The sequence below is a fragment of the Takifugu flavidus genome, chromosome 9, assembly GCF_003711565.1.
Source record: "Takifugu flavidus isolate HTHZ2018 chromosome 9, ASM371156v2, whole genome shotgun sequence".
NCBI classification, from domain to species: domain Eukaryota; kingdom Metazoa; phylum Chordata; class Actinopteri; order Tetraodontiformes; family Tetraodontidae; genus Takifugu; species Takifugu flavidus.
The window spans coordinates 4,400,224-4,427,211 of record NC_079528.1 but is presented as its reverse complement, the minus strand read 5'-3'; the positions used below and the strand labels follow the sequence as shown (position 1 = coordinate 4,427,211).

The following is a 26,988-nucleotide window of genomic DNA, read 5'->3' as shown; positions in this document are numbered from 1 at the left end:
TTTCGGCTTCACATTTGCTGTGCTCAGACTGTGAGCAATCGCTGTGCTGCAGTGAGCGAGTGATTTGAGTTCACTGATTGGTAGCTGTCGTATCAATATTGCAGCAGTAGGTGGGATGCAGAGCACAGCAAGCAGGTTCATGATTGGCTGATGATGCGGCTTTGGTCTTTTATTCATTTTGTATGTTTACAGCAAGGTATCAGATATTTGACACTTCCAAAATATCAATCATCTGTAACACCAACAAAGATAAGTATCTATTTCTACCACTGTGTTATATAATATGCCTTATCAATAGAAACAATATATCCTGTTCCAAAAAAATCTTTAGCTTTCTTGAGGCTCATTGTGTCCATGACTCAATGTGGAGGGTTGCTGAAGCAGCAGATTAGCTGAATTTTCAGCAACATGTAGCTTTTAGACGGATTCTGGGCTAATGGAGCTTTGAAATTATGCTTCTATCTCAACCAAATACCACAGTAAATATTCTCCCCTGCTTCTGCTTCGACAGCTATTATTGTTGGTGTTGCCGTCGTTGTTCTAACCTTGAATACGCCAGCCTCAAACATCTTTGCTTTAGCTCAAACTGGAGGGATGTGATGTGTTAGAATATTGAACTTGAATAATTCTGGGAATGTTTAGCCCGGTGGTGCTTTCAAAAGGACCATTTGAAGTCCGCTAAAGCCAGAGGGAGCGTTTTTGTTTTTTTTCCTCGAAGCATGGCTGCTTTTGTGTTTTATCAATTTGTTGTCACGCTCCTCTAGCGGCGCGTAAAGCCACCGAAAATATATTACTACAGGAGGTTTTCCAGCCTGAGTTCTGAGTCTCTTGATCCAGTGTTGCATCCCCGTTACGCTTGTGTGGTCAAAGGTATGTTCTGCTCTTTCTCTACTGGAAATTAACCAGTGACAAAATAAGAGGATAAAAATATACAGTAGCAATTAAATAAGAAATGCAGCAGCACCTCATTGTTGTAATGAATCAAAAATATGGCCATCAGCCCACCAAGCCCCAGTTTATATATACATATATATGAAATAGAAGTCTCGTCTCCATTTCACATACAAATGAGCTTTGCCTGGAAAAGAGGTGTCTAGATTAGCTTTTTAATCATCTTCAAGACGGGAACCTCTCGAGCACATCTGTCATATACTAATTAGTGGAGGAAGCTGCTGAATGGAAAGCTACAGAATAATATGTCCCCTAATGAAAGGGTGACACTCGCTGACAAGAGACCAGCCATGTAAATGCAGTAATCACGAGACAATGGATGCCAAAGTGAGGACCACCTACAGTTCATTCTGAAGAAACAGCTGTCTGGCTCACCAGCAAATACACTTATGATCAATTGCCCCAACAATGAGACGTGGTGCTATTGACATTCTCTGTCGATGTAACTCAGGCTATGGCTCGGCTACCCCCACACATTTTTAATTTAAAAAAAAACAGTCATTTATATGTATTTTTTTCAAACGTTATTAATCCCTGTTTGGAAATTAACCTCCTAAAGCACCCGACTGGTCGTCCGCACCAACAGAGACCTGGAAGTGGCGCGACGGCCTTGAATGCTCTCTGATAGTGGCCTCAACACAGACGGGCCTGGGATCAAACCCACAACCTTTTGGCTGTGAGGCAAAAGTGCTGACCACTACACCACCGTGCTGCCTAAAGCTGAACTGTAATCAACTCTTAAGCAAGTTAGTCGAATTTCCTCTCATCTGGAAGGACGATGAAACATGACACACACACACACACACACACACACACACACACACACACACACACACACACACACACACACACACACACACACACACAGTGATAAAGGAGAAGATGTGCACTTTCCCAACAGTAACAGAGAGTCACCCATTTACAGCAAATCCAATGAAAATCGCCACGGCGACTGATCCATCAACGGCTTGATGTTTGCTGTGTATCAGCGCAATAAAGAACAATGATGTGTGTTGGCCTACACGAGTCTCGCTCACGGCCTGGAACACCATTACTGTCACACACGGCGTCGTGGCAACTGTAAATATATTTGATTAGAAATCCTGCAAGAGATCACTTGTCCGTATGATGCAATTTGGAAAAAAGGAGTGCAGCTGAGTCACGTAAAAGACTGAGGATTGATCTTTGATTTTAGAAGCCAGAGTTCAGAAAGAAGACAAAGACAACACATATGAAACGGACGGTGTTCCTCTCGTTAACGACCGATACCAAAGAATTAGAGCAAATTCTAAGGATTTCTTCCACCAGGACTTTGTTAAATGTTTAATTTGATGCTTCTGTTCACATTAGACAATAACTTTAAGCCAGCTTAATGTTTCTGGATCAATTCCAGCCTGAAGCTGCTCACTGTCTGACTCGCATGCAGCATTGATCCTCAGGTCTAATGTCTGGTAGAGGTCCTTCCACGCAGTGGCAGAGTTTCAATCATGGACGTAACAAAGTTCAACGACTGATTGTTTTATGCTAGTGAAATTTGCATTGCGGCATAGCTAAGATACATCGTGGTTCCTCTGATGAACGGAGGCACGGGTTGGATTTATCAGTAGCTGAACAGCAGCTCAGTTGTTCCTCTACAGCGTTTGCTTGTCTGACTTTTCAAAAAGGAGGTTAAAAAAGCTGAGAACATGTTTTCTACAGTCAAACATTAAGTGAGAGGCATTATAAAGTTTAGGGGAACCTAAACACCACTCACAAACAGTTTCAAATAGTTTTAATGAACTGTTCCACCGAGCTTTATCTGTCGTTTGTGAATGCAGTGATGAATGTGTCATGTAAGAAGAACGTCCTCTAGAGTGTTCAGTGAGTCTCTTACATCAGCGCTCTCAGCCAAAAGGTCAGGACTTGTGTTGTTTCTTCAGAATTAAAAATGAAATTACCCCATTTTTCCCAGTAAAAAACATGAGGTTAGCACAGATGCAGATGCATTTGCCAGCAAACAGACTGTGTCTGTAAATATATCTCTCATGTTCCCAACCTGCTGAGTCCCAGCTGGTGTTTCTGGAACTTGTTCTGAATGAGGATATTGTTAAAACATCTCTGTTTTCCGTTAAACACTATTTATTCCTATTCAGGGTCACAGGGGTCCCAGCAGCCAACACCTAGAGGCAGGGAGACACATTGGTCAGGTCATCATTCACACACACTCACTACACACACTAGCAAGGAGAGGACATGCAAACTCTGCATACAAATATCAGAACCATCTTGCTATGAGGCGATGGTGCAGTTTTTATTATGACAGGCTGGATCCCAGCTGGGCTGGAGCGATGCTTTTCTCCAGAAGACCGCATATCTAAATACAACCCTTATGCAAACAAAGCTTCGCTACACTGGAGGTGAGAAGCAAAGCAGCGAAAACACATCGGTGCAGGAGGTCAGTCAGAATACAGGAGGAGGCAGGAATGTGGTGTGGTGTCCAGAGCTTGAACAGCCCTGTACTGAGGAGCAGCAGTACCCCACCCTGTGGCAACCTTCTGTCCTTTCTGAGGCCTTGGGGACAAAGAACCAACACCAGCAGTGGGGAAAGGCCGCAAATGTTAGTGGAACAAAGCTCCCTTTTCTCTTTTGATCTCCTGGTCAGGGTCACCTGACCTTCTGCCTCTTGTTTCAACATGATGACTGTGGCGGCGCCCCAACACACACACACACACACACACACACACACACACACACACACACACACACACACACACACACACCACACACACACACACACACACACACTAAAACACAATATGCCCTGAAAATAGATTTCTAACAGAATTATGAGACACATTAGAATGTCCTGCCTTTCCAAATCCAACCTTTTATTATTCTCTGTTGTCAAATGTGTTATTAGCTGATATGCTTTATGAAAACAGCCCATTACGCTTCAAAGTCCTGCGATGAGGCCAATCGCGATGTTTCCTTTGAGCACAAAGGATTCAACATGTGTAAAAGAAAAGAAATGCATTGATTCCACATGCGGCTGATTGTTCTTTAATAGTCTTCATAAAGCCTTTGTCTGTGGACACGATCGGCCTGAATAAGAGCCGCTAGTGCTTTGATTTTAAAAATAAACTTCCTCTTTGAAGCCCAATTTACATAGCTGCTGGGCAACTGCCACTCCTCTCACACCTTCAAATGATTTAATGGAGGAGCTCGTCAAAAGAGCCTCCATCAATTAAAAATAGACATTTAAAGTAAGTAAAAAATAACATTTAACACTGTCAACGCTGTTTTAATCCTCAAAATAGGCCCTCTCCCAATTAACTGACATCTGAAATTAAGCAAAAAAGGATTTTTCGCTTTTTAATACAATACTTAAATTGTTAAGAGGTATTCAGCTGAGGCTAGCGTTCCATCTTTGATTTTCTGAAATTCATCCCGACACACACACACACACACACACACACACACACACACACACACACACACACACACACACACACACACACACACACACACACACACAGAAAGAGTAATCTCAGTTATCTACTGTCTGTATGCCCTCTATCCTTTTCCCATTTTCCCATCGCACAAGACAGATTCGAGTTGTTCAAGTGATAGCCTGAGTGATGACCATCCTGGAAAATGAAATATTTGTTGAAACTTTTTGCCCTTCAAAGTTAATCGAAACAGAAAGAAGGAGGTACAGAGGAAACTGCAAAGAAGGGCAGCCGGGACTTTTCAATCATTTTCAACTTTTCATTGTCCAAGTCCATTAGTTTGACGGCCACCAGGTGGGAGATATTTTACTACGATTAGCTACGTGTTTGTTCATGATACAGCACAGAGCTCTATAACGCAGTCATTTGTCTTCTTACCTCACTCTTCATGATGCTACTGCTTCTGCCAGGTCTTCAGTGGCTGTCCGGAGCAGCGCAGCGCCTCATTCCATCATGAAACTGAGCAAAAAACAGAATATACTTTACAAACGTTTATTTTTATTTTTTTTTAAATCTGTGCGACACTCGTCCAAGGTCGAAGGATTAAAAGCCGATTTACAACTGGAATTCAGCTCTATGCATTCCTTCACTGAGCAACTCACAAAAGTTTTGGTTTTTTACACTCCGCTAGTACATTTGGATATGTCAACCGTCAAGTCGAGAGGGAACAGCAAAGTATTTTTCCTTGTAAATAGTGTTTTTTTTATGACAGAAGTGCCACAGTGTGCAGACAGTTGCTGTTTTCCAGAGGTTGGGCAGCCGTCCTGACAGCTTTCAAAGGTAAAGAAAAAAGCCGTTAGACGTCAAAAATGGCACCGAGTTGCCTCCGTCGTTCTTAAGACCTGTGCTTCAAGTGCCATCACCGATTTTCACTTTTCTCCCTGAATAGCTGATTAATTACTATAATATAAATCCTGGGAAACGTGACTGCTAAAGCATGTTGAAACGTTTAGCTTGCAGGCTGGCTCTACCCGTTCATTAGCAGCACCCCCCCCCCCCCCTTTCTTCCTGCACACACAGTCAAGAAGAAAAACAAAGGCTTAATGCTTTAATCACCACTATTTTGTTTCTACAGCGCGTCTGTTCAGCAGGAGTCAACGCTGGAGATGAATCCAAAGATTCAGAAAGCCATTTCTGAGGTTTTTACAGGAATATAAAAGATGGGGGGGGGGTTGAAAGGGACCAGGAAATAGACAGTGAAGGGATGAAATAAAGAGTTGTTGTCATTTGTGCTGGTGTGATAGTTACATTCCCGAGGAGGCGTGCACACCCACCACACCGAGGACTCTCGCATCGCCAAAATATTTAAACCAGTCCACAAGCAGCTTTTTTTAAAAAGCCAGTCAAAAACATTGCTCTGACAGTATTTGACCCCTTCACTGCGCACCATAATGCTTCACTGCAGGGATGGCGTGCAGGTGGTGAGCCAGGCCTCAGAAATGAGGCCAGAATACTTAATTTGGGTTGATCAAAGCAGAGAATCGGGTTTCCGACACTCTGAGAGTCTTTCGGATGTTCTTTTTGAAATATCCGGTGGGTTTACATGTGTCTTCTCCTGAGGTCACAATCCTGGTCCAGGGTTTGGTTCTTTGGTCCTCATGGCTATTTACTCTGATCTACTCAGCCAACTTATATTCAGGGTTAGCTTGTTTACGCTTCGGCAGATACAGCCGCAGAGCGCCACCGTGCCCAGGAGTCAACAATAGGAGGGCGTGAGGGGGCCAAGGCTCGCTGCAAGGTACCTCTGAGGCCCAACGGTGGCTGCAGAGTGAAGTGTTGTCTGCTTGACATGAAGCCGACCTTGACAAGACGAGCTCTTCACCTTGTCGCTGGAGCGCGTGGCCCAGCCACAGCCTGATCAGAAAACTGTGTAAAGACAAGGGCTAGCATTTAGGTGTGTTCTTGATAAGCTCCTGGAAAGATGAGGTGTCCATCCATCCTTTCTCTGTCACCCAAATCAGGGTCACTGTAGTTGCTGTGAGAGGCAGTGGGGGGGGGGACTTAATCCAGGGGAAACAGTCACCGCTGTGGGGGAGATCCTGCAAAGTCCTCAGTGAAAAGAATCAATCTTTGTTGCTATGAGGCAGCAATGCTAACCACTGCACCACAACGAAGCCTTATATACACTGGAGCTTTTTTCTCTTTTTATGAGCACGAGATTGTTGAGAATAAAAAGAATTTTATGACAGCAAATTCCCCTAAATTTACTGCAGCTCCAAAACGGACAAAAGGCCCAAATCTACGACACATCTCAGCCTTCCTACCCAGCAGCACCAGGTGCTGACGCAGTTACGGCTCACACATTTACTCAAGGTCCATGTCTGCTGAATAATACTGACATCAGGTCACGGTTTTATCCTCTTTTCAGCCTCAAAAACCACAAGAGCCAAGAGAGAAACCAAGGACGTTTCATTTTACTAATTCAAGAAGGAATAAATAATTACCATGCAGCGATTATGACTCTGGCATACAACAGACCTGGGATCAGCCGTGCTGGACTACATCCTCTTCTTCTAATCATCCTCCCTTACCTCTTCCGATGATCAAACTTTTTTTTTTTTTAAATTTGCTGTCATTTTTTTAACATCACATCATCCGTTAAAAAAAGAAAACATCCCCTCCCTCTTTTGGACCTGCACCAAAGTGCAATGCTTCTTCCTGGGCCCGGTCCCCTCCCCTCCCCTCCCCTCCCCTCCCCTCATCCTAAGTTTTGCTGAACATCATCCAGGGTTGTTTGCATAACCCTGCAGCCAAATCTAAAAAAAACAAAAACACAAGCACAAGCTCAAAAAGAAGGACAGCTCCTCATCTTCGAACCCGTTGGTGGGGTGTGATGACTCTAGAGCAACAGCGATAAGGCCAGTGTGCAACAGCTATAATGCATGACACGTCTGAACCAATTTACCTGTAATTGTATTTAGATGATGGGTTTTTTTCCCCATTCGCCGGTGGAGGGACTGAAATAAGACGGAGCGTTCTCTCTCTCCTTGACTAGAACGGTGCCGAGACAACACAGGAACCCGGGGTCAGTCTGACAAGATGAGTCACACAACACCTCTCATTGTAATAATGACTGTGTGCTTTCTAGGTTGGATCCTTTGATGCTGAAGGGCTGTCCCAATTCTTTCTCTTTTGTTCAACGGCTGGCACAAAGCTTGGTCGCCCCCCCCCCCCCCACGCTTCGCTTTTGCCTGGCTCTGCAGGCAAAAATGGTAAAAAATAAAGTTTTTCACACGTGTCTCATGCGGATTTACACTGATGCTTCATTGCAGGTACATGGCAACCGGCATTTAGGTTGCTAGGGCTGCATTGCTAGCACAATATCAAAGCCAAATAATTAACCTGTGTCAAACATGAGGGCCATGAAATATTATTTGGACGTAGCCCAACGCTTGCGTAATTAATTTGTGAATCCCCTCCAGCATGAGCACACTGTTGCCTTTGAGGTCACAGCTAGGATCTAGTTAGGATTTAATGTTTTCACTGGATCATTAAGGATTTATTTCAGCAGCCTTACAGCAGCTTTGTGCACTCATTCAACACATAGCAACAGTCTGGCTTGAGTCAAAGCAGGTGGAAGTTTAAGAAACATTTTTTCATCAACTTTCTTGCCTTCCAATGATTAATTCTTTATCTATAGACCAGAAACTCTTTCTTCTTAAGAGTCCAAACTCATGTGGGATTATTAATGCAAGGAACAAACTTGACCTTCGTATGCGTCCTCCATTAGATCAACCTTCCCCGGGAGCACATCCGGGCATTTGCCTTCCCCGAGTGGCCCAAGCCATGACAATAAAATAAATCAAGCACTTGCATCAAACAAGGCAATAGAGTGCAACACCAGTTCTTTAAGCTAAAGCTGCTAGTCCACAGATGAAGGTTGGCGGCTTGTGTTGAAAATGTCAGCTCCTGTTAGAAAAGCAAAGGTCGACACAGAATAGAGTTCTTAAGGTATTTATTTATGGAAGTCAAAGGGGAAGCTGTGTGCTCTTTGTGTGGAGATAACATTGTTTAAGGATTACAACTTGAATCAGTATCTATAGACCAAGATACAAAGAGATACAGCAACTCCACTGTCGCGCACAACCGGAGCTCTGCACAGGCAGAACTTTGGTAGATTTGTTTTCCTACATTTAGTTTTGTGAAATTCCAAGAAGTTGTGTGACGCCGAGATTTCAACACGGTGGAGTGAGGACGGCAGCCCTGGAACAATCCCGAACTCTTAATGTCAGGTGAAGCAACACGACTTTACTCTGAGCTCTACCTGCTGTTCTCCCACAGGAATATAAACTGTACCGCAGGAGTCACGCTCAGAGAGGGAGAAGCTGCAGATTGCTGAGATTTGTGTTAGATTTCTCATCCTTCTTGGTAAAAACACATCAAGTTCTTGGGTAAGTTTGTCTGCAGTGTAATTCCCACCATCTCAACACAGTTATTGGGATTAGACTATTTCTTTGTAATCTGCCTGCGATTATTATTATTATTATTATTATTATTATTATATGGAAATGGCAACCAATTTAACGCATCTACATATTATGTATTTTCATTAAATTTATATTTATTGTATAGAAAAATATCATTTTTTTGTTATGCTGTCTAATGTCCATTTTATTCTCAAGTTTGGTATTTCCAGTGGTAAAATTAATGAATATTTGATACGATGACTCCAGCAGCAACTTTAGAAGAGACTCACTAGATTTTTCAGCTTTTTTGAAACATTTGAAGGAGCCGAGCTGCAGTCCAACCCACCACTCCTGCAGCCTCCCCCAGCTCGATTCAGTTAGCACTCCTTTGATCGGTGCTGATTTTCCCACATTAAATGCTCCCAACAGCACACTGTCAGCGAACTGTCAAAATTAGAAATAATCACGCCGCCAACTAAAACACAACTGTGCATTTTTACACACCAGCTGCTTCAATGAGGCCACAGAGAGAAACAATGAGGCCCATATTGACTTGTCACTAGACAATTGGGAATGATGCTAATTGAGAGAGGAACTCCAGGGTTGCAGGAGAGGCGGCAGGTTATGCACTATGATTTCGGTCGGAGAATGTTCTGACGCGCGTCTGAAGGAAGGTGTGAATATTTCCAACTGGGTTTTATATATTTTATTCGGTTACAGAGATAATGAACTCATAGCTCCTAAATTTGCTAACTTAAAGACACGTACATGAGACAGTCAAAGGCCAATAAATCGTAAGCGTAGCTAACTGCGATTAAGGGTAAAGCACAGTCTTAAATAGTGGTTAACCATGGCGATCAATGGCCCCTGGCATTGATCCCTTGAGGATCAAAGACGTCGTCGGCGTCGCTGGGCTTCAGCCGGTGCGGGCTTTTGTACAATGCTAGTAAAATATATATCTAGTAAAATATATAAATGTGGCTTGAGGAAACGTCCATTTTCAGTATGGGCTCATGTAAATGATCAAAGAATCAAAAGAGGTCAGATCACCAGATCCAAAACGGAACCAACCAAGAAAATCAGACGGTAAATTGTGGTCAGCACAGTTCCTGAACACAGCAGAGAGTAAATAGAAGGAGGCCTCACCTCTTAGATGAGTTTCTCAGTCGACATTCTGGGTGCAGACTGATCCAATCATTGAGTCCATCGATCAACAGCGAGACGCAACTGCCAGCAGTGACAACAAAGAGCCACTGACACAAGGAGTCAATGCCAAATTCACTGAGGGGGATTCAATTTTAAAAACCAAACCAAACATTTTTATTTTAAAACAACAACAGAACCACAGCAGCAACATTTACATCCTTGACCTGATCCAGAATTGCCAAAGCAACCATGAAGTTTCCATGCGTCTCCATGTGGACATTATGGATTAGAGTCTTCTTCTTCCATAAAGCTGGTTCAGAACTGTCCGGGTGTGCTGCTGCCCCTATAGGCTGGAAACTATAACACAGATTCTCCTGCTTAATTCTACAGTTTCTACCACTTTTATTCTATAACTAATTGTTCGGTGCTGACAACAGCACCCATTAAAACAGGGATGAATGCAGGAATGAAATTACTCCAATAACATAACACTGATAAAGTGATGCACTCTGGATCGCTGTAATATGAGGTGAGAAATGCATAAAAATGGCTCCATTTTTAACTCCACTTCCTGCATCACATTATGGTGTTTCATTATTACAAGGTTCATTATAAGAAGAAAGGTCATTTCAATTTGGGTGAATTATTAATATTAAAATGCCCTCTGATCTTGGCGGTCTGTCAAGTGGACTTAAAATAAACTTCCCTCCAGCAGAGAGTGTTTAATGGTAGCTTCATTACTTTTTGCAGAGTGATTCCTGGCTCACTTGAATCTATAGATGACACTCAGTCAGCAGCATCATTACATGTTCCCTGATGAAATGTTAACATTCCCATTATCTCTGTGAATAAACTGGAGTCGGAATTTTCCTTTTTTACTGTGAGAATCACAATTAGTAAAACTAATATTTTCACGCCATAGAATTCTTGAGAAAATATAGAATACTTGAAAAGAAAATGGAAAGCATTAGCAGCACTTTAAAGTCTGAGTCTGTTTAGACTACAATATTTTCTAAATCTATTGCAAAACATTTTCATTTGCAGGCGCCAACACATCGAAAATGTTCTGGCCACCAAAATAAAGTGTGGTAAAACTACCAGGCTCAGAAGTGGTGGTAATGCTAATGTAACGCTTCCCCAAAAGTACACCCTTTGTGTTTGCACGACACCAGATGCACTAGTGTCTTTGAACGCACCACTCTCAGGTGCATTTTCATATTGTTTTTTTCTTTTGGCATTTTCATGTGAGGACGACTAAAATGTGAAAATGGGGCGTTTTCAGTGAACATGGTAATGTGAGGTTTAGGGGCAATATTCCTTCAAAACAGGCTTACCTTCGCCCCAAAGCAATAGTGCACACGTGCTTTTTCCACTACAACTTACATCGCCAACTCCTGGCCGGGCGCGCTCGTTACCGAGCTTTGAGTCGTTTCCGCCGCTCCGTGCGAACGTGCATTGTTTTCACGCCATCTCCATGTGAACCAGAGTGTTTTTGAAAACACAAAGAAAAACCTTTCGGTTTCTCTTGACGACGCTGTTGTGTTAAAATGTGGCCCTAGTTTGTCAGAATAAATGTGCCATTAGCTTCAGCTGATAATGAGGGGGGCGTTGGTGCTGTTGAAGACAAGATGTTGCCAGCCCGCTCTGCAACATTCCGCTGTTTGATTCTCTGCAGTAACCTTGACGATTCCTCCAATCACAGAGCATTAATTTCAGTCATGCCACTTCCTCCCCATTCCCTGCACTGTATTAGGTCATACTACTGGAACTGATTCAGCCCAGATACCAGGCAAGTGCAACGTTTTTCAGGTCCCCCCAGGCCCCCAGGTCGGACGTGCCTGCCTCTTCTTTCAAAATGGGCCAGTCGTTTGTCTGCACATATATGAGCTGTCGGCCCATTTCCATAATCACAGCTGAGGTTAGCTAAGATTGAATCTGTTTATTTTGGATCAGAGAGGATGCACCCTCTATTATATCTCTCAGGTAAATCCCTTCCAAACCATCACAGCTATGTAATGTCATATTTCTGAAGACATTTTGCCACTGTTGCTCTACTCGACATGTTTCCCGCTCTTCATTACATCTGTTCTGTTTGACACTTGGACCATCAACTTGAGGAGACACCTCTCTCATTTCATTAATTGTGGGCCGGTGTGCATCACGGAACGTCTGGCTGGATGTAGACTCCATCAAAGGAGTTCTGCCGCACTCGAACCAGCAGGCGAGCAGCTGCCGCTCACTCCCATTGTGTCTTGCACAGACACACGACTTGGCCTGACTCATCAAAGGACGGCTGTAGCCGAGCCCTGTGGTACAGCGTTTGCTGTAACCCTTGCTAGTCCTCTTTTCACCGCCTCAGCTTTGTAATGCACAATTAATGAGCCATTTCATTTGAGTTAGACAAGGCCTTTTAAATACGGAGGTGCTTTCAAGAGCTCTCAATTGTCATGCTTCACTGGCCACCTGGTGCATGACAGCTTTTTGTTTGGGGCAGCTTTATAATGGCATCTTTACAGGAAAGCACAAACCCATGAAGGAAACTCTTCCGCTCCTCGGCTGGAGAGGTTTTCATTACTCATAATTGACTATTCAAGATGGTTAGAAACAGCAAGAAGTTTGTGATTTCAATCCCAACCCAATAACCTGAGCCTCCATGCTGCCTCCTTTTGCCTGTGTTGGATTTCAAGCAGCTGTAAAACTGCAGAACGCCGGTTCTTGTAAAGAGGATGATATATGTGACTGCAGATGCATGTGCATGGCAAGATGTCAGGGTTGGCTCTGATAGATGGGTGACCTTTTGACCTCTCATTGCCTCTTGGACTGTAATGTTTGCCCTGGAATGGGATCCACCCCGTCCCCCATCGCCTCCATGGGCTGACAAGAATGATTGAGATATGGATGGATAGCTGGCAAGTCAGGCAGATAACATGTGATTTTAACATTTATTTCTTGGCAGAACTGGGGAAGGGGGGGTGTCCATATGTGTTAGATTAAATAGTATCAATGACAAGGTATTTCTAGTATGTATGCATGTAATGGAATGGTGACTGGGACGAGGGGGGGGGGGGGGGGTGTTAGTGGTGGGAGGTTGTCCTGGACTAAAGGCATCTGTCTGGAAGTGGGTGTAATTGGCTGCACTGTGGCATTATCTCATTAATATGGAGCCCAGGGTTAGGACGCAGCCAGCATCCCCCTCTGTGTTTGGTTGTTTGACTGGATCTCCATTGATGTTAAACCCCGTTCTCCTGGGGCAGCCCCCCTCGCCTGTTCCACGCTTCGTTAAAACCAAGAAAATGAATATTAATGTCTCTCGGAGTGAAAGCCACAGCAGCGGACGGTGGTCGTCAATCTAAAGGCTGTTACCGACCATCTATGGGCATATTTAATGGGGTCGACACATGCAGGTCTAAAGCCGCATCCTTTATCAACATGCAAAGTGCAGCTGACATCTTATTTCGCTGTCTAGGGGGGGAAAAGGTGTCCCCAGTCCAATAGATGTGATGCATGCAGGGAAACGTCTCTGTGGTATATCAAAAGAATCAGTTTCCAGATAAATCTATAGCACGCCACCAGGATCCATTCTGACAGCAGATATTTCCACCTTGAAATCTCATCGGATTTGATTTATTTATTCTGCTTCAATGATAAAATAATGAGGACCTCCTATCTCAGCGCTCCCAGAACACCCTAACAACACTTTGTGCAGGCGTGTGTGTGCGTAAAATCAATTAGAAATCAATCAGAAATCAACTCCTGGGTGATAGATTAGAGGTGCTGGTGAAAACAGGACGTCCGTGCGGCAGCCATCACACCAACTGGTCAAACTGCTGCTGATATTTTAGTTAGGCCACATAATCAACAATAAGCTGCTCATTAGGGTGGGTAAAGAAACTAAACAGCACTACTAATACACCAGTCCCCCCACCGGAGCGCTACCAGCTAGAATGAATGGATGAATTATTAATTATAGAATACATTAAATTCTCACCGGGGAGCTATTCTGATCCTCACGGCAGACAACCACAGAGGGACATTCAAGGTCAAATAAAATAGGTTCCTTTTTCAGCTGTGCGGGGATACACTGGAAAATAACCTATAATTGGTTTAAAACACTGCGGTGTGACAGGCTCCCTGCAAGCCCCTGCGGTCATGTCTCCTGTTTTTTTGTCTGAATTCCGGCAGCATTAATAAAACTTCAATTAACCATCAGGGATGCGACATCCTGCTCACCTTTTTTAATCCGGTTAGATGGAAGCAGTTAAAGAACCAGTCGAGCCAATTTATACCTCTCCCACCTTGACGGGGAGCGCCGGCTTATGCCGCCAAGTCACTATTGTGGTTTCATTTCTTGCCCCAGATGAGGCAGGCGAACCCGTCTCAGCTTCCCCAACAAGTTGCACCTTCATCACCAGCAGCACAATGTACCCCCATTGTGGCCCAGCCTAATAGGGCCCCACCCCGTGTGGTTGAATTATTCAGGTAGTTTGAAAGGAAACCCCTCAACATGCTGTCTTAATACACACACACACACACGCACGCGCGCGCGCGCGCACACACACACACACACACACCTTTGAGAGGTTGTATATAGTCCCCCAACACTGCAGTGGTGCATCACCATTGTTCTCAGAGCAAATAAGCCGTTTTAATGAGCGGCCACCCCGTCCCTCTGCTGCCGTCTGTGGCGCAGCCATCCACAGCTTGACTTTCACATCGAATGAACTACAGCGTCACATTTAGTTTAGTTTCCAGGCTGCATGTCAATGACTTGTTTTCATGTGGTTTATGTAACGAAATCACTGATAATCAAAGTATGGCCGGGTAATGAGATTTTCCCTATAAAGGCAGATATCTGGTGAAAGAGTCGGAGCAGGTTCCCAGGAGGAGCATCTTTTGGATGTCAACCACTCAGGGGATGGATTACAGAAGATTTCAGCCTGATGTGTTACAAAAGGTGGCACGCAAGCAAACACACCATCAGCCTGAGTACCCAAATGGACAGCTGGGCAGGCAGGGTTACAGGAGAAACCCTGTTGGACGAGAGATCATCTGTCACGGACGCTCTGACATAAATAAAGATGGATGGTGTGTCGCCATTTCCTTCCACTGTTCCACAGCCGAGCCACTGAAGCCCATTCAGAGACCTTCTGAGATCGATTGGTGTTTCTGCACCAGCGGAACGAAGCCTCTGCTCCTGGATCCACCACCACCACGACAGCTGACAGTCCCGACACTTTCAAGCAAGTGTAAAACAGGATTTGCAAAACACAATATTTCTCTTCAGAAGGAAATTTTCAAAAAAGTAGCGATCTTATCAAGCATCAACTATAGATTCATCAAAAAGATCCTTTTCTTTTTCAGCTCAGATTTGCTGCCGCGGTTCTTTTTCTTTATCCTTGTGGGTTCCGTTTGGATCCACGTGACTACAATAATCAAAGAGAACGTCTGCGCTCTCCGTGGGCGACATAACAACATAACTGCTGCACTTTCTCCAAAATAACGGTTTGATTTTTCGAGAAACAATTGAACATCCAAAAATACAACCTGCAGTAATCGTGATGGTAGTGTCTGCTGGAGGTCTGAAGGACATTTCATTGACGTTTTTCAAAGATTTTTTGGTGAAGACTCCTTCAAAATTAAATGTTATTTTGATCCATTTAAGATGAAATAATGCGGTTGTCAAACAGTGATCAGTGAAGTCAGCCAGGTTATTTACCGGATTTTTTATAAAACATGTTAGCACGTTGGACCACTGTGAGCTGGTTGACAAACGTCTTTTTCATTATTCACTTTTCTTTCCACACCTCAGAATGTTTTCTCTGCTTCAAATTACTTACTCGCGTTTATAAGCTCCTTTAGTCTCCGTCGCTTCTGTTGGACTCAACAATGTCAGAAGGAGCCTATGCACTGCCCATGTTCGTCTGCAAACATTTTAATGAGACCTTCACTTCCGTGTTTCACACGCAAACAAATTAAATCACCTGAAGTCAAACTATGAGAAAATATAGAATTCAATTCCTCAGGTTGTCATCTGAAATGCCCCTCATTAGTCAGTCGTTCGGTCGAAACAAGTGTGAGCAAAAATAGACGTGAACGTGTTTTTAATCCACCAACTCCTGACAGGTGCAGAAATAAACAGCGTTTATGCTGGATCTCTTTCTTCTTAATTCACATTTAAACAAGTAGTTCTAAAAGAGGTGTGATGTCACATGTGAATCTGCAGGGTTTTGTGCTTCAGCTCTATTTTCCCCCTTTTCCAACAACTCTGTTTGGTTTCCATTTTCACCCCCTAAAGTCCTAGAAAATGTATTCAGGTGTTGTCATTGAGCTTCTTAAACCCTTACTGGAGATTCCTAATGTTTTCATAAATTTGTTTCAGTGTGTATCCTGCATTCGACTCCAGCTCTACTCTCTCTCTACTCAACTCTAGCTCATTAGCTATTGCCTCAGACTGGTGGTTTGTATGTACAGACTTGACGATCTGCTGGATTTTTTCTTTGATAAATAAATTCAAAATACCTCTTTATCCACTTATTATAGTTTCTCTTCTTTTGCTCCATTTTCCAAATGATTGAAAAAATAATAATTCCTACAAGTATGTTCCACCAGTCACAGTGTTCTGCAGCACAAAGCCCACTCCTCAATCCAGGGGCTCTGAAATACCTCGTGTTTAATTACAGGAAAACCATCGATGAACCAATGCAATCACATTTTGTCCTTGGGTAATTTTCAGAATCAAGATTGCTCAAACTACCAGGTAAATGATAAAAGGTCCAGGGGTGGAAAAGGGGGCTATACATGCAGGGCCTCCTGAACCCGTGAAAAGTGACAAAAGCTTAGCTCCAACCTTGTTTCACCTTTCCCATCATCTACAGGCTGTCAGACACAGGAGTGCCGAACAAATAGTCTTTCTTTCCCTGAGCTGACCCATTTGCACCCTTTTATTTGGACTGCCGATTGAAAGGAGCTTCAACCCAGCACAGGAAGTTAAGGTCACCAAGCCCTTTTCTCTGGCCTATGGCTCCTGACTCTGCCTGGCACAGAGCCTCCATCCCTCCCAGTGTGGACACTCTCCCATGCAGCAACTCCGACTATCAAAACAACAGTCATTAGGCAAATTTGCTTTGGCACAGGATTACGTTAATTATCATGGAATTATCACTTCATTAAAGCAGGCAGAGATAAATTATCTCTGATGAAATTAATGCAAAATGAGGAAATAATGACGAGGCCAGAAAAAAAATGGGGGAGGAAGAAAAGGGTCCTTGTCAAAGGGAATTAAGTCATTGTGTGGCCACAGAGTTGGTCCCTGAGAGGCACTGCGGCACAACACAACATGACAGAGCAAGTGGGTTCCACACAGAGGGAAGTGGGGGCCACCCAGCCCTTCAGCCACCGCAGTACTTCCCTCCCCAATCCTTGAGTCCCTACTTCCCCTGCAAATTGCAAGTATCATTAATCAGGCTGTATCCCGGTTTTAATGAATGCCTGCCTCTGCCTCGGCCCTCGGTTTTATTTGTTTATTTATTTATAAATGGGAAAGCAGCTGCAGCAGGACAAGTGTGATTTTTATTACTTGAGTGTTTGCCCGGCAATAAGCGCTGCACCGCTGCCCTTTCCTGCAACCGCGGCACCGTGAGGTGAATCAGGGTGACGCTGCCAAAATGGGTTCCTGTTGTGTTTTTCCTCGGCGCGATAAAGCCCGAAGCTTCGGGCGAGGACAACACTTCTGATGGTTATGCATCAGTCAGATATGGAGATAGGAAACATTCGACTCTTGGCTAGCAGCGCACAGCCCTGATAATGAAAATTATAACAACACATTCCCTGTTTGATGGAAGAGCTGTATTCTTCCATTGTCACACCATTATTTCTCCCCGTGATCTCTTTGAGGTGGTACAGAAGGAGGAAATAAGATCAGATATTCATTTCCATTGTGTGTGTGTGTGTGTGTGGGTGTATGTGTGTGTGTCTGTGTGTGTGCGTGTTATTCTGCTGCAATTGATGGCAGCACAAGGACACTGGTCATTTCCATAGCAACATTACAGCATAATGTCCTAACTAAAGTTAGTAATGCAGACTTTGAAGCGAAGAAAGGCGTCTGATGACGTTTTAATGCTATTTAGTTGACATGAGTGTACATAAATGTATTCTGAGTTGATTATTTAATGATGGTTTTACTGGGAGCTGTGGTGCCATGTCGACTGGCCTGCTTTTAACTGCAGAGCAACGCTAATGGCGATACGAGAGGAAAGGGAGAAAAACTTCATTGGAAGGGACGTATCTTGATCTCAGTTCCAGTTACAGAGGGAATCCTCTGAGGCTTTTATGCAGAACACAGAAAATCCCTGAAGGACCCTCTGGTAATTGGGCACACTGGTCCATAAAAATGCTGGTTTTTACTTTGGATCTGAGGTGTGGGTTCATTAGAAATCATCCTGTTGAATTAAGCATAAGCTCCCAAGTGAGTCATAAATAAAGACCACAGGGGTTGCCAGACACGGGGGAGTAATGGCTCTTACACACCCCCCTCCATCACCGATCGTGGTACGACCCAGAGCTTCCACTTTTCAGCAGGGTGAACCTCAGTGAGGCTACTCATCGTGAGATCACTTCAAACAAAGACTCTCTGGGGTTTTGTGGCTTCTTAAAGCTGTACGTTGCTCAACACACACACACACACACACACACACACATGCACATTGTGTTCTACATCCTCTTTCGTGCTGGTGTTGAGTAAGAAATTATATAAACCACCCACAAATAATCTGTGAGAATGCATTTGTGAAGCTGCAGCAGCCAAGTCCTGGCCACAGCAGATCCTTCCTGTTCAGGAAAACACAATTCCAGACAGTATTTCAGGTTTTTGCTCCACCTCTTAAACTTTAAAGAAAAGTAGTGAAGTTCTTTTCCTACCAAGTGCACAAGAGGCGATGACACCTGCGTTCAAAGCTCCATTCAAGGACCAGCAGTAATTTAAATAACACATAAAGAAGAATAACAAGCATGGAATCTACACGCCGCTCCAATTTTAGCCCCATGAAAAGTCTCCCATTCTTTGGTAGAGAATTATTCGACCCCTCTAAACATCATCTTTAGAAAAAACATCTCCTCCTTAAGGTTGCAAATATGTCCCAACATAATTTGAAAAGGTAGTAGGAGATTTGCAGGGGTGGTGGGACTCAGTGGATGAAAGCCTAAGGGATTCTATTCAGGGCCATGTGACAGAAACCACAAAAATAGGTGTAACCTGGCAACGCTAAAATACATTTAAGCGACGCATCCGACAGAAGATAAAACTGCTACTTGAGAAGTTCCAAGGACACATGTCCAGAAAATGAAACAAACAAAATGAAAAAGGAGCCATAAATTGCTCCACATATCAGAGTCTGCTGCATTAATATTCAAGAACACAGTTGAATATTTGAGGGGTGGTTCACTGTCTAAAAGCAACATTTACTGCCAACACAAACGATATGATAGTTATTGAACGATCAAATGGTATTTATTTTTGTTTGCTGCGGCAGCTCAGACAAAAAACAGCTTTGTTCTGTCACAATGGGACATCAGAGCAAAATTAATTAGGTGACATGCAGGACAAAGTAAGCTTTTTTTTAAATGTTGCTGCTGACAACCTTTTATCTTCTAATGGTTTCCTTCACTACCTGTGCATTAGCAGCAGGGAAAAAGCAGCAGCCTGTATCTTTTTAGACACTGTAACTTCTGTATGTAGCTTGTTGTAATGCTAATCCTTAGATTACACAAACAGGTCTCATTATTAAAATGGTTATGTTAATGTTCCACTTTTGCCCATGGGCCAATTTCCAGATGGATCACAATAGGCCTAGTAAATGCAGGCTAATGGCAACCCCACGCTCGCTAATAGCACATTAACAGTGCAGAATCATTCAAAATAAAAGGTAGCAATAAAAAAGGCGACCGCCAGTAACGCATGATTCTTTTAGATGTCAAAGTTGAGGTTTTATAACATTGAAAAAAAGCAATATGTTAGGAGCTCTTTCTTGGGGAAAACGTCCTAGCAGACTTTAGCACATTCATGCTACTCTTGGCCTGTGGACACTTTAAGTAATTACTAAAACCAGTAAAATGGGTTTATTTGAAAAAATATTTGGTTTGACATTTCTCTCCGTCTCTGGCAATTTTAATAACCCCCCCCAGATTGATGTTGACTTCGCCAAACAACACGGAAAACACAGAGCTCAACAACTACCAACAGCTCAGGTTCAGTAACCGTCGGCTTTGTGCTGGCCGAGTATTGAGCTTTCCAGGAACACCAAACAAGGAGGTGATTTCCAGTTGTTACATTCTTCTTTATGTGTGCACAATAGGAGCATTATTTCCCCTGATGCTCCACATTAAAACAAAGGAGGAGAAATGGGCAGCAAACCATGTAAAATGGCAGTTTGAAGTTTTATGTTCTACATGAGCAGAAATAGTAAAACCCTTTAATCAATACTCTGTTATATGCATCGTGGCTGATCAATGAAGGGGGTTTAAAGTGATGTCAGACAAGTTGAGAGGACAAATCAAAGCCTCTAAAATGGTGGATCAAAGTAATTTGATGCATCTGGTGACAGGGTTGTCTGATAAGAAGCAGACAGTGAGCAAAAAAACCCTGAACTGGTCTCTGTGGATTAGACTGGAGAGGCTCTTCGCTGCGCTTCCTCTGACGATAACGAAGCTTTTCAAAGGCGGCAGTCTTTAATTTCTTGTCCCTGCTATCAGCGTTTTATCCTCTGGAGTGGGGGAGGTCAACAACCCTGGTCTCAGCGCCCCAGAGCCAGCGTCCTGGACATTGAGGGCTGAAGGAAGCGCCTGAGGTCAGGCACTGATTGCTGCTGGAGATGCCGTGCCATGGGGTGCTGGGGCTCACTGGACCTTTCTCTGACAAAGAGGCCTCACAAAGCAGCTCCCAGGTCAGCGCTATCAGGGCATCGTTAATGGTTATGATATGATCTGTCTAGCATCCTTTTTAATTAAAGCTTGCTGGGGGAATGTGTCTGCCGCTACTCGCCGTCTCACTGGGCAAAGCTCCATGAATGGAGACCATTGTTTGAGCCCCTCATTTCTGCAACGATCAAAGTTCCATTGTGACTACACAAAGGGAAGTGGCCACTGGCCAGGCCTATTAGATACATTGTGGTGGGGAAGAGAGAGAGAGAGGCTAATCATTTTTCTAGCAACAACCAACCAACCAACCGACTTCTGGCTGTGACAGAAAACTAGTTCCTTCAATACAGTTTAATCAAAATGTGGGTTTTTAGAAAGTTTCATCATCTTGCTTTGCTGACAATTGCAGCCCAGTATCATCAGTCCTGTCAGCATCTCTGAGTTAATACCCTGGCATAAGAGCTTTCCACTTTTTTGGTGCATGGACACATGCGGGGTGAGCCTCGCCCTGCTCGGTTTCTCCCCCGTAGTGGAGATAATCGTCTCGCTGAAAGGTGTGGACCAGTGCAAGTCCTCCGGGCATTATATGGTCCGTCAAACATCTCGAGAGAATGAATTTGTGAGACCCAAAGGGATCTTAGCAGGCTCCGCCCCCTTTAACCACAGGTTGTACCACTGTAATGAGAGGGCAGTGGTGGTGGACTTTTAGTCATGAGGGAATGTTCCAAATCATAAAGGTTTTAAATGTACATAAGGCTTGTAATTGAATGTATTTTCCCACTATTTCTTATTTTAACTGTTGAAATCTCTGAATAGTCTTCATTTAACATATGAAATGACCTCAGACAGCTTTTACAAATGTAAATAAGGGCCTCCCCCCACAGACAGACATCAGCATCAACCCTTTCAGACAATGTCACCAATAGCGGGGAACCTCCTCCAGAGGTTGGTGAAAGGGAATCTGCACATAATGAGGCAGCAGCAGCTGCAAGCCCTTTGGATAGAATGAGGTCACAAGAGCAAGACAGATCAGAGCTCCGACGGGGGGCTGGGAAGGTGTTGATTTTATTCAAGAGAGTGACAAACTACTTTCCATTGAAGGAATGCAAGAACATCGGCCCTCCCCTCCAACTCCTTTGCAATTCACGTCTTTGTCAGAAATAAATTATGCTCATTGTTCTGGGCTTCTCCACTCTGAGGGGTCGGCAGACGTATAATTTAAACATTAATACACCGATAATGGAATGTGTGTCCTGGTTACCTTGGACATAAGTCCAGCTGCATGGAGAATACTCCCAGTGACCGCCATGAATTAGCAGGGATTAAATAAGCATGCACCAGCACTATTTTGGTGATTTGCAAAATTAGTTCTTGCATTGTAAATAAGCTTTGACCCCCCCCCCCCCCGGGACTATGCTGATATACTGGTTTTATTTTAAATTCAAGCACCACCAATGCTGTGGTGCTCAGCCAGTTGTGAGCTAATGATAATGAAGCTGCATTCCTGCATTTTAAAATGCATATTTTGCCCTTTAGTTGGAGGGAGGAGGGTACCTTTATCTCGAGCTAGTTAGTTATAAAGACCCAGAGGCTCTCCACTCCACTGGCAGGACATGAGTAACACGAGCGGGGCAGGCCTGCAAAAGTGGTTTTGCCCATGAAAGGAGAACTTAGCTTAACACTAGAAGTCCCAGCATTTTTCTGTCTACCTAGAAGACCCACATAGGGGCCATTTGGCCCGACCGCTTTTCCCGAATACACTAATCACTCATTTTGTTATGGTAATGAGGCTGTTAGTGGCAGTGTGTGGGGTGAGCGGTCACACCTTACTTCTGTGTGAATGTGAGAATGAGGAATAAAAACACATTCTATTCTAAAATGTGAACATGTAAATGTCCCATGTGACCATAACGACTCATGTGACTGCAACCAGACAATTGTTTGATGGATAAATACCTCAGTGCACATGGACTATCGCTTCAGTTCCCTCAAGAATTTTGTGGTGAAAGAAGCTCCTCTCCAAGGAATGAAGATGCAGAGAATCAACACTCAACAGGCATTGGAAATGATCCTGAATGGAGCAAACCCTTGCGACTCGGATGGAGAAGACATCAACCTTCAGGTGGATTCAGACTCCGAGCTGTCTCAGTCGTCTTCAGGTAAGATTTCATTTCATATTATTTCCTATTTTACATTTCATTTCAGTGAGGAAGTTGTAAAATATAGCATCATGTGAATAGAGCCTCCATTTTGTTTCTGAGTGCGGACTGCCGTCAGTTTTGTTTGATTCTACTTCTCCTGAGGTGTCTGCACCTTAGCCAACCTATTTGAGATGTTCTGGGATTATTATTATTAGCTTCTATGCTTGCATTTGTGATATCATTTGACTTTCCCATTGCTCATAATTCCATTTTTTTCACACTACAGATGAGGAGACTGCTCCCCAACCAAAAAAGAGAGCTCGGCTGGGGACTGATGTGACAGAGACTGCGAAAGACGGCACAGTATGGCATGAAGAACAGGTGGGAACGGGTCCACATTTCACCCCGCCATCGCCATACAACGCAGATGGAGAGCCAACAGCTGAGGCCAGGAGGTCAATCACAAGTCGTCTTCAGAGCTTCCTGTGTTTCATCACTCTGGACATGCTTGGTATCATTCGAGACTGTACAGTTCAACATGCAAAGGAAACGGATGTGGATTGGTTCATGGGCCTCTCTGAACTAATGGCATTTATTTCCATCACCATCATGCGGGGAATCTTCAGGGTGCCATCACTGCGTGACTGCTGGTCGAAAAACCTGGGAAGCCAACATATCATCGAAACCATGTCCCGAGGGCGTTTCCAAAACATCATGCATCACCTGCGCTTTGATGACAGAGACACCCGCAGCGAGCGAGCACAGACCGATAAGTTTGCTGCCATTTCGAACATATGGGGATTGTTTGTCACCAACTGCATCACATCCTACATCCCTGGTCGACACATCACCATCGACGAACAACTTTTCCCGTCCAAGACTCGCTGCTGTTTCCTACAGTACAGTAAACCAGACAAGTTTGGGATCAAGTTTTGGGTGGCGTGTGACTTGAAAACCAAATACGTCTGCAATATCCTCCCATGTCTTGGCAAGGACCCCACTCGGCCTCGTGGGGAGAGAGTGTCTGAGAGTGTAGTCATGAGGCTGATGGAACCATTCCTGGACAAGGGCAGAAATGTGACCACGGACAATTTCTTTACATCACTGTCACTTGCAAAACAACTACTTAGCCGGAATACAACCATCCTCGGCACAGTCAACAAGATTCCCCAAGAAATTCCACTGTCAACTAGACAGATGCACCGCAATGAATTTACCACCCAAGTATTTTCAACCACTGGTGCCACACTGACGGTGTATGCGCCCAAGCGGAAGAAGACTGTATATGTTCTCAGCAGCATGCACAGCATGATTCAGACACAGGATACCACCAAAAAGAAGCCAAACACCATCACACTCTACAACACAACAAAGTGCGGCGTCGATGTCATGGACCAGATGGTGCGAGAGTACACTGTCCGCGCAGGAACACGGCGCTGGCCAGTAGCAGTGTTCTATAACATGATAGATATGGCAGCACTGAATGCACACGTGCTCTATCAGTTATGCACCGGGAGGCAGGAGAGACGGGTGGATTTCCTGCTGGAGCTTGCAAGAGAGTTGGCTCAAACCCACGTGGATATGAAAAAGACCCAAAAAGAACAATTATTTCGGCAACAACCCTCCACACCACAACTAGGAAAAAGAGCCAAGTGTCAGGCTAAAATTAAATGTAAGGACAATAATGCAACTGTGCGCTGTGTTGACTGCTACCGATATACATGTGGGAAATGCCGAGAGGAGCAATGGCAGTGCCAGGATTGTGAGTGACTGCTCAAATGTATTTCACGCATAATGCATGGTTTTTCATTCTTTGTAAATATGCTTGGGTTCTTTCTTTTTTTTTTTTTTACTATTTTTAGCACACAAAAATAACAATTACTGTACTTCTGCAACAACCCTCCACAACAAAACTGGGAAAAAAGTTGCTTTTTCATTCTTTGTAAATATGTTTTGTTTTGGTTTTTTTTAACAATAAATGTCAGTGTGTTGATCCCTTCCTTCCTGTTGATCCTTTCCACTGCATACAGCTCATAGTCCACTTTAAGTCTTTATGGCTATGTTCACTGAGGTATTTATCCATCTCACAACTAAAGCTTGCTCTCAAAAGAACCTCCTGAGCTGTAAGGTGTGGCCCCTCCCCCACACAGGTTCAAGTGGCTCCGGCTGTGTGCCACTAACAGCCACATTTCCATAACAAAATGAGTGTCCACGGGGGGGGGACCAATTGGCCCTCTTGTGGGTTTTCTAGGTAAAAAGGCCAAGCATGCACCAGCACTATTTTGGTGATTTGCAAAATTAGTTCTTGCATTGTAAATAAGTTTTGACCCCCCCCCCCCCTTCCCCTGGGACTATGCTAATATACTGGTTTTCTTTTAAATCCAAGCACCACCAATGCTGTGGTGCTCAGCCAGTTGTGAGCTAATGATAATGAAGCTGCATTCCTGCAATTTAAAATGCATATTTTGCCCTTTAGTTGGAGGGAGGATGGTACCTTTATCTCGAGCTAGTTAGTTATAAAGACCCAGAGGCTCTCCACTCCACTGGCAGGACATGAGTAACACGAGCGGGGCAGGCCTGCAAAAGTGGTTTTGCCCATGAGAGGAGAACTTAGCTTAAGGAAAATGATCCTCCATATAGACTAATGGATGTGTTAGCAAGTGTACTTTCAGACTAGCTTTCATGTTGGCTCCACCACAGGGTATAGAGGGAATGGCAAATTAATTATAGAAATGAAGCCAGCCTCCCTCTCTTATCATGGAGGGCAGCTGTGTGCCTCTCTGCGCCCCCCACCCCTGTCTACGGTGCTGGAATGTGTCCTGTTCTACATTTATTCTCACTTTCTTCTCATCAATCCATACAAATGTACTCAGGAGAAAGATGTGCTGCGTAAGGGGAAGGTGAAAAATGGAGGTGAAAAGCGTTTATTGAGTCAAAGATTTCACAGGAACAGTCTCCGTCTAACAGTGAAAGAAACAGGTGCTCTCGTATTTCATCTCATTCCATGGCTTTTAGACCCTTCCACTCAAAGTCAGCTAATACATCAATATTTCAAGTCAGATGTGGGCTCGTAACGACGCTAGCTGTGAAAATGCATCAACCGCTGAGTGAATCTGAGTCTCGCCATCAGAAAAGAGCCTCCTGAGCAGCCTCGGTGGTGTTTTAGGAAACCCTTGGATAGGTAGGATGTGTTACAAAGGCTAGCATACGACACCAGAAAATACTGAACTCTGGGTTTCAGGTCTTTCTGTTGTATTGGACATTTGGCCTGTTTAGATGGAAATGGAGAACGAGAGTCTGTTGACGTTGTCATGACAGATGAGCTGCTGCAACTGCTGCAAAAGATGGACAAACCAAATATTATTAATAGGTAGAGGTGGATGAAAGACCAACACATCTGCAGATTTGATCATTATAAATAGAAATTGTGGCCAAAAACGGGGGTTCAAATTTGTCAGGTGTTGTAATCATTGGCCACGGTGAATATAGACACGGAGGTGTGGTAATCACTAAAGCGCCTTCTAATTTTAGCAGCAGCACGAACTTTTATACATGGTTTCCATGGTTACCAAAAGCCATTACCATTTACGTACCTTTACGTCACAGTGTAAAAGTACAATAACTTTGTCAATAACAGTAATCAAAGAAGCTACACTGGGAAGCTTGTTTCACATTAGATAAAATATGGGATGGAAAGGAAGGGTGTGTCACTTTGGTAGATCTGGAAATGCAGAAAAACATGACAGGACTCGAGTTCAAGCTGTGCCGATGAGTGTGTGAGTTGGGGAATCAATAAAGAGTCAAATTTAATGGGATAAATATGACAAGCAATAATTTGCTAATTGAATGCTAGTCAGCGTATTAATGCTATTGCTATTGTATTATATGTGCATAAGTTTTTTTTTTAAGAATTCTGTGGAGAAAAAGACAAGGAAGCAGAGCAAA

The 26,988-nt window shown here is 43.8% G+C and overlaps 1 protein-coding gene across 1 annotated transcript; it reads left to right on the top strand.

Annotated features, from left to right (window-relative positions):
• Positions 1 to 22,583: 22,583 nt before the first annotated feature.
• LOC130531160 (uncharacterized) lies at positions 22,584 to 24,897 on the top strand. The gene is made up of 2 exons (XM_057042981.1): positions 22,584 to 23,061; positions 23,330 to 24,897. The coding sequence occupies exons 1-2, from the start codon at positions 22,869 to 22,871 to the stop codon at positions 24,811 to 24,813; spliced, it is 1,677 nt and encodes a 558-aa protein (XP_056898961.1). The 5' UTR covers positions 22,584 to 22,868; the 3' UTR covers positions 24,814 to 24,897.
• The last annotated feature ends 2,091 nt before the right edge of the window (positions 24,898 to 26,988 follow it).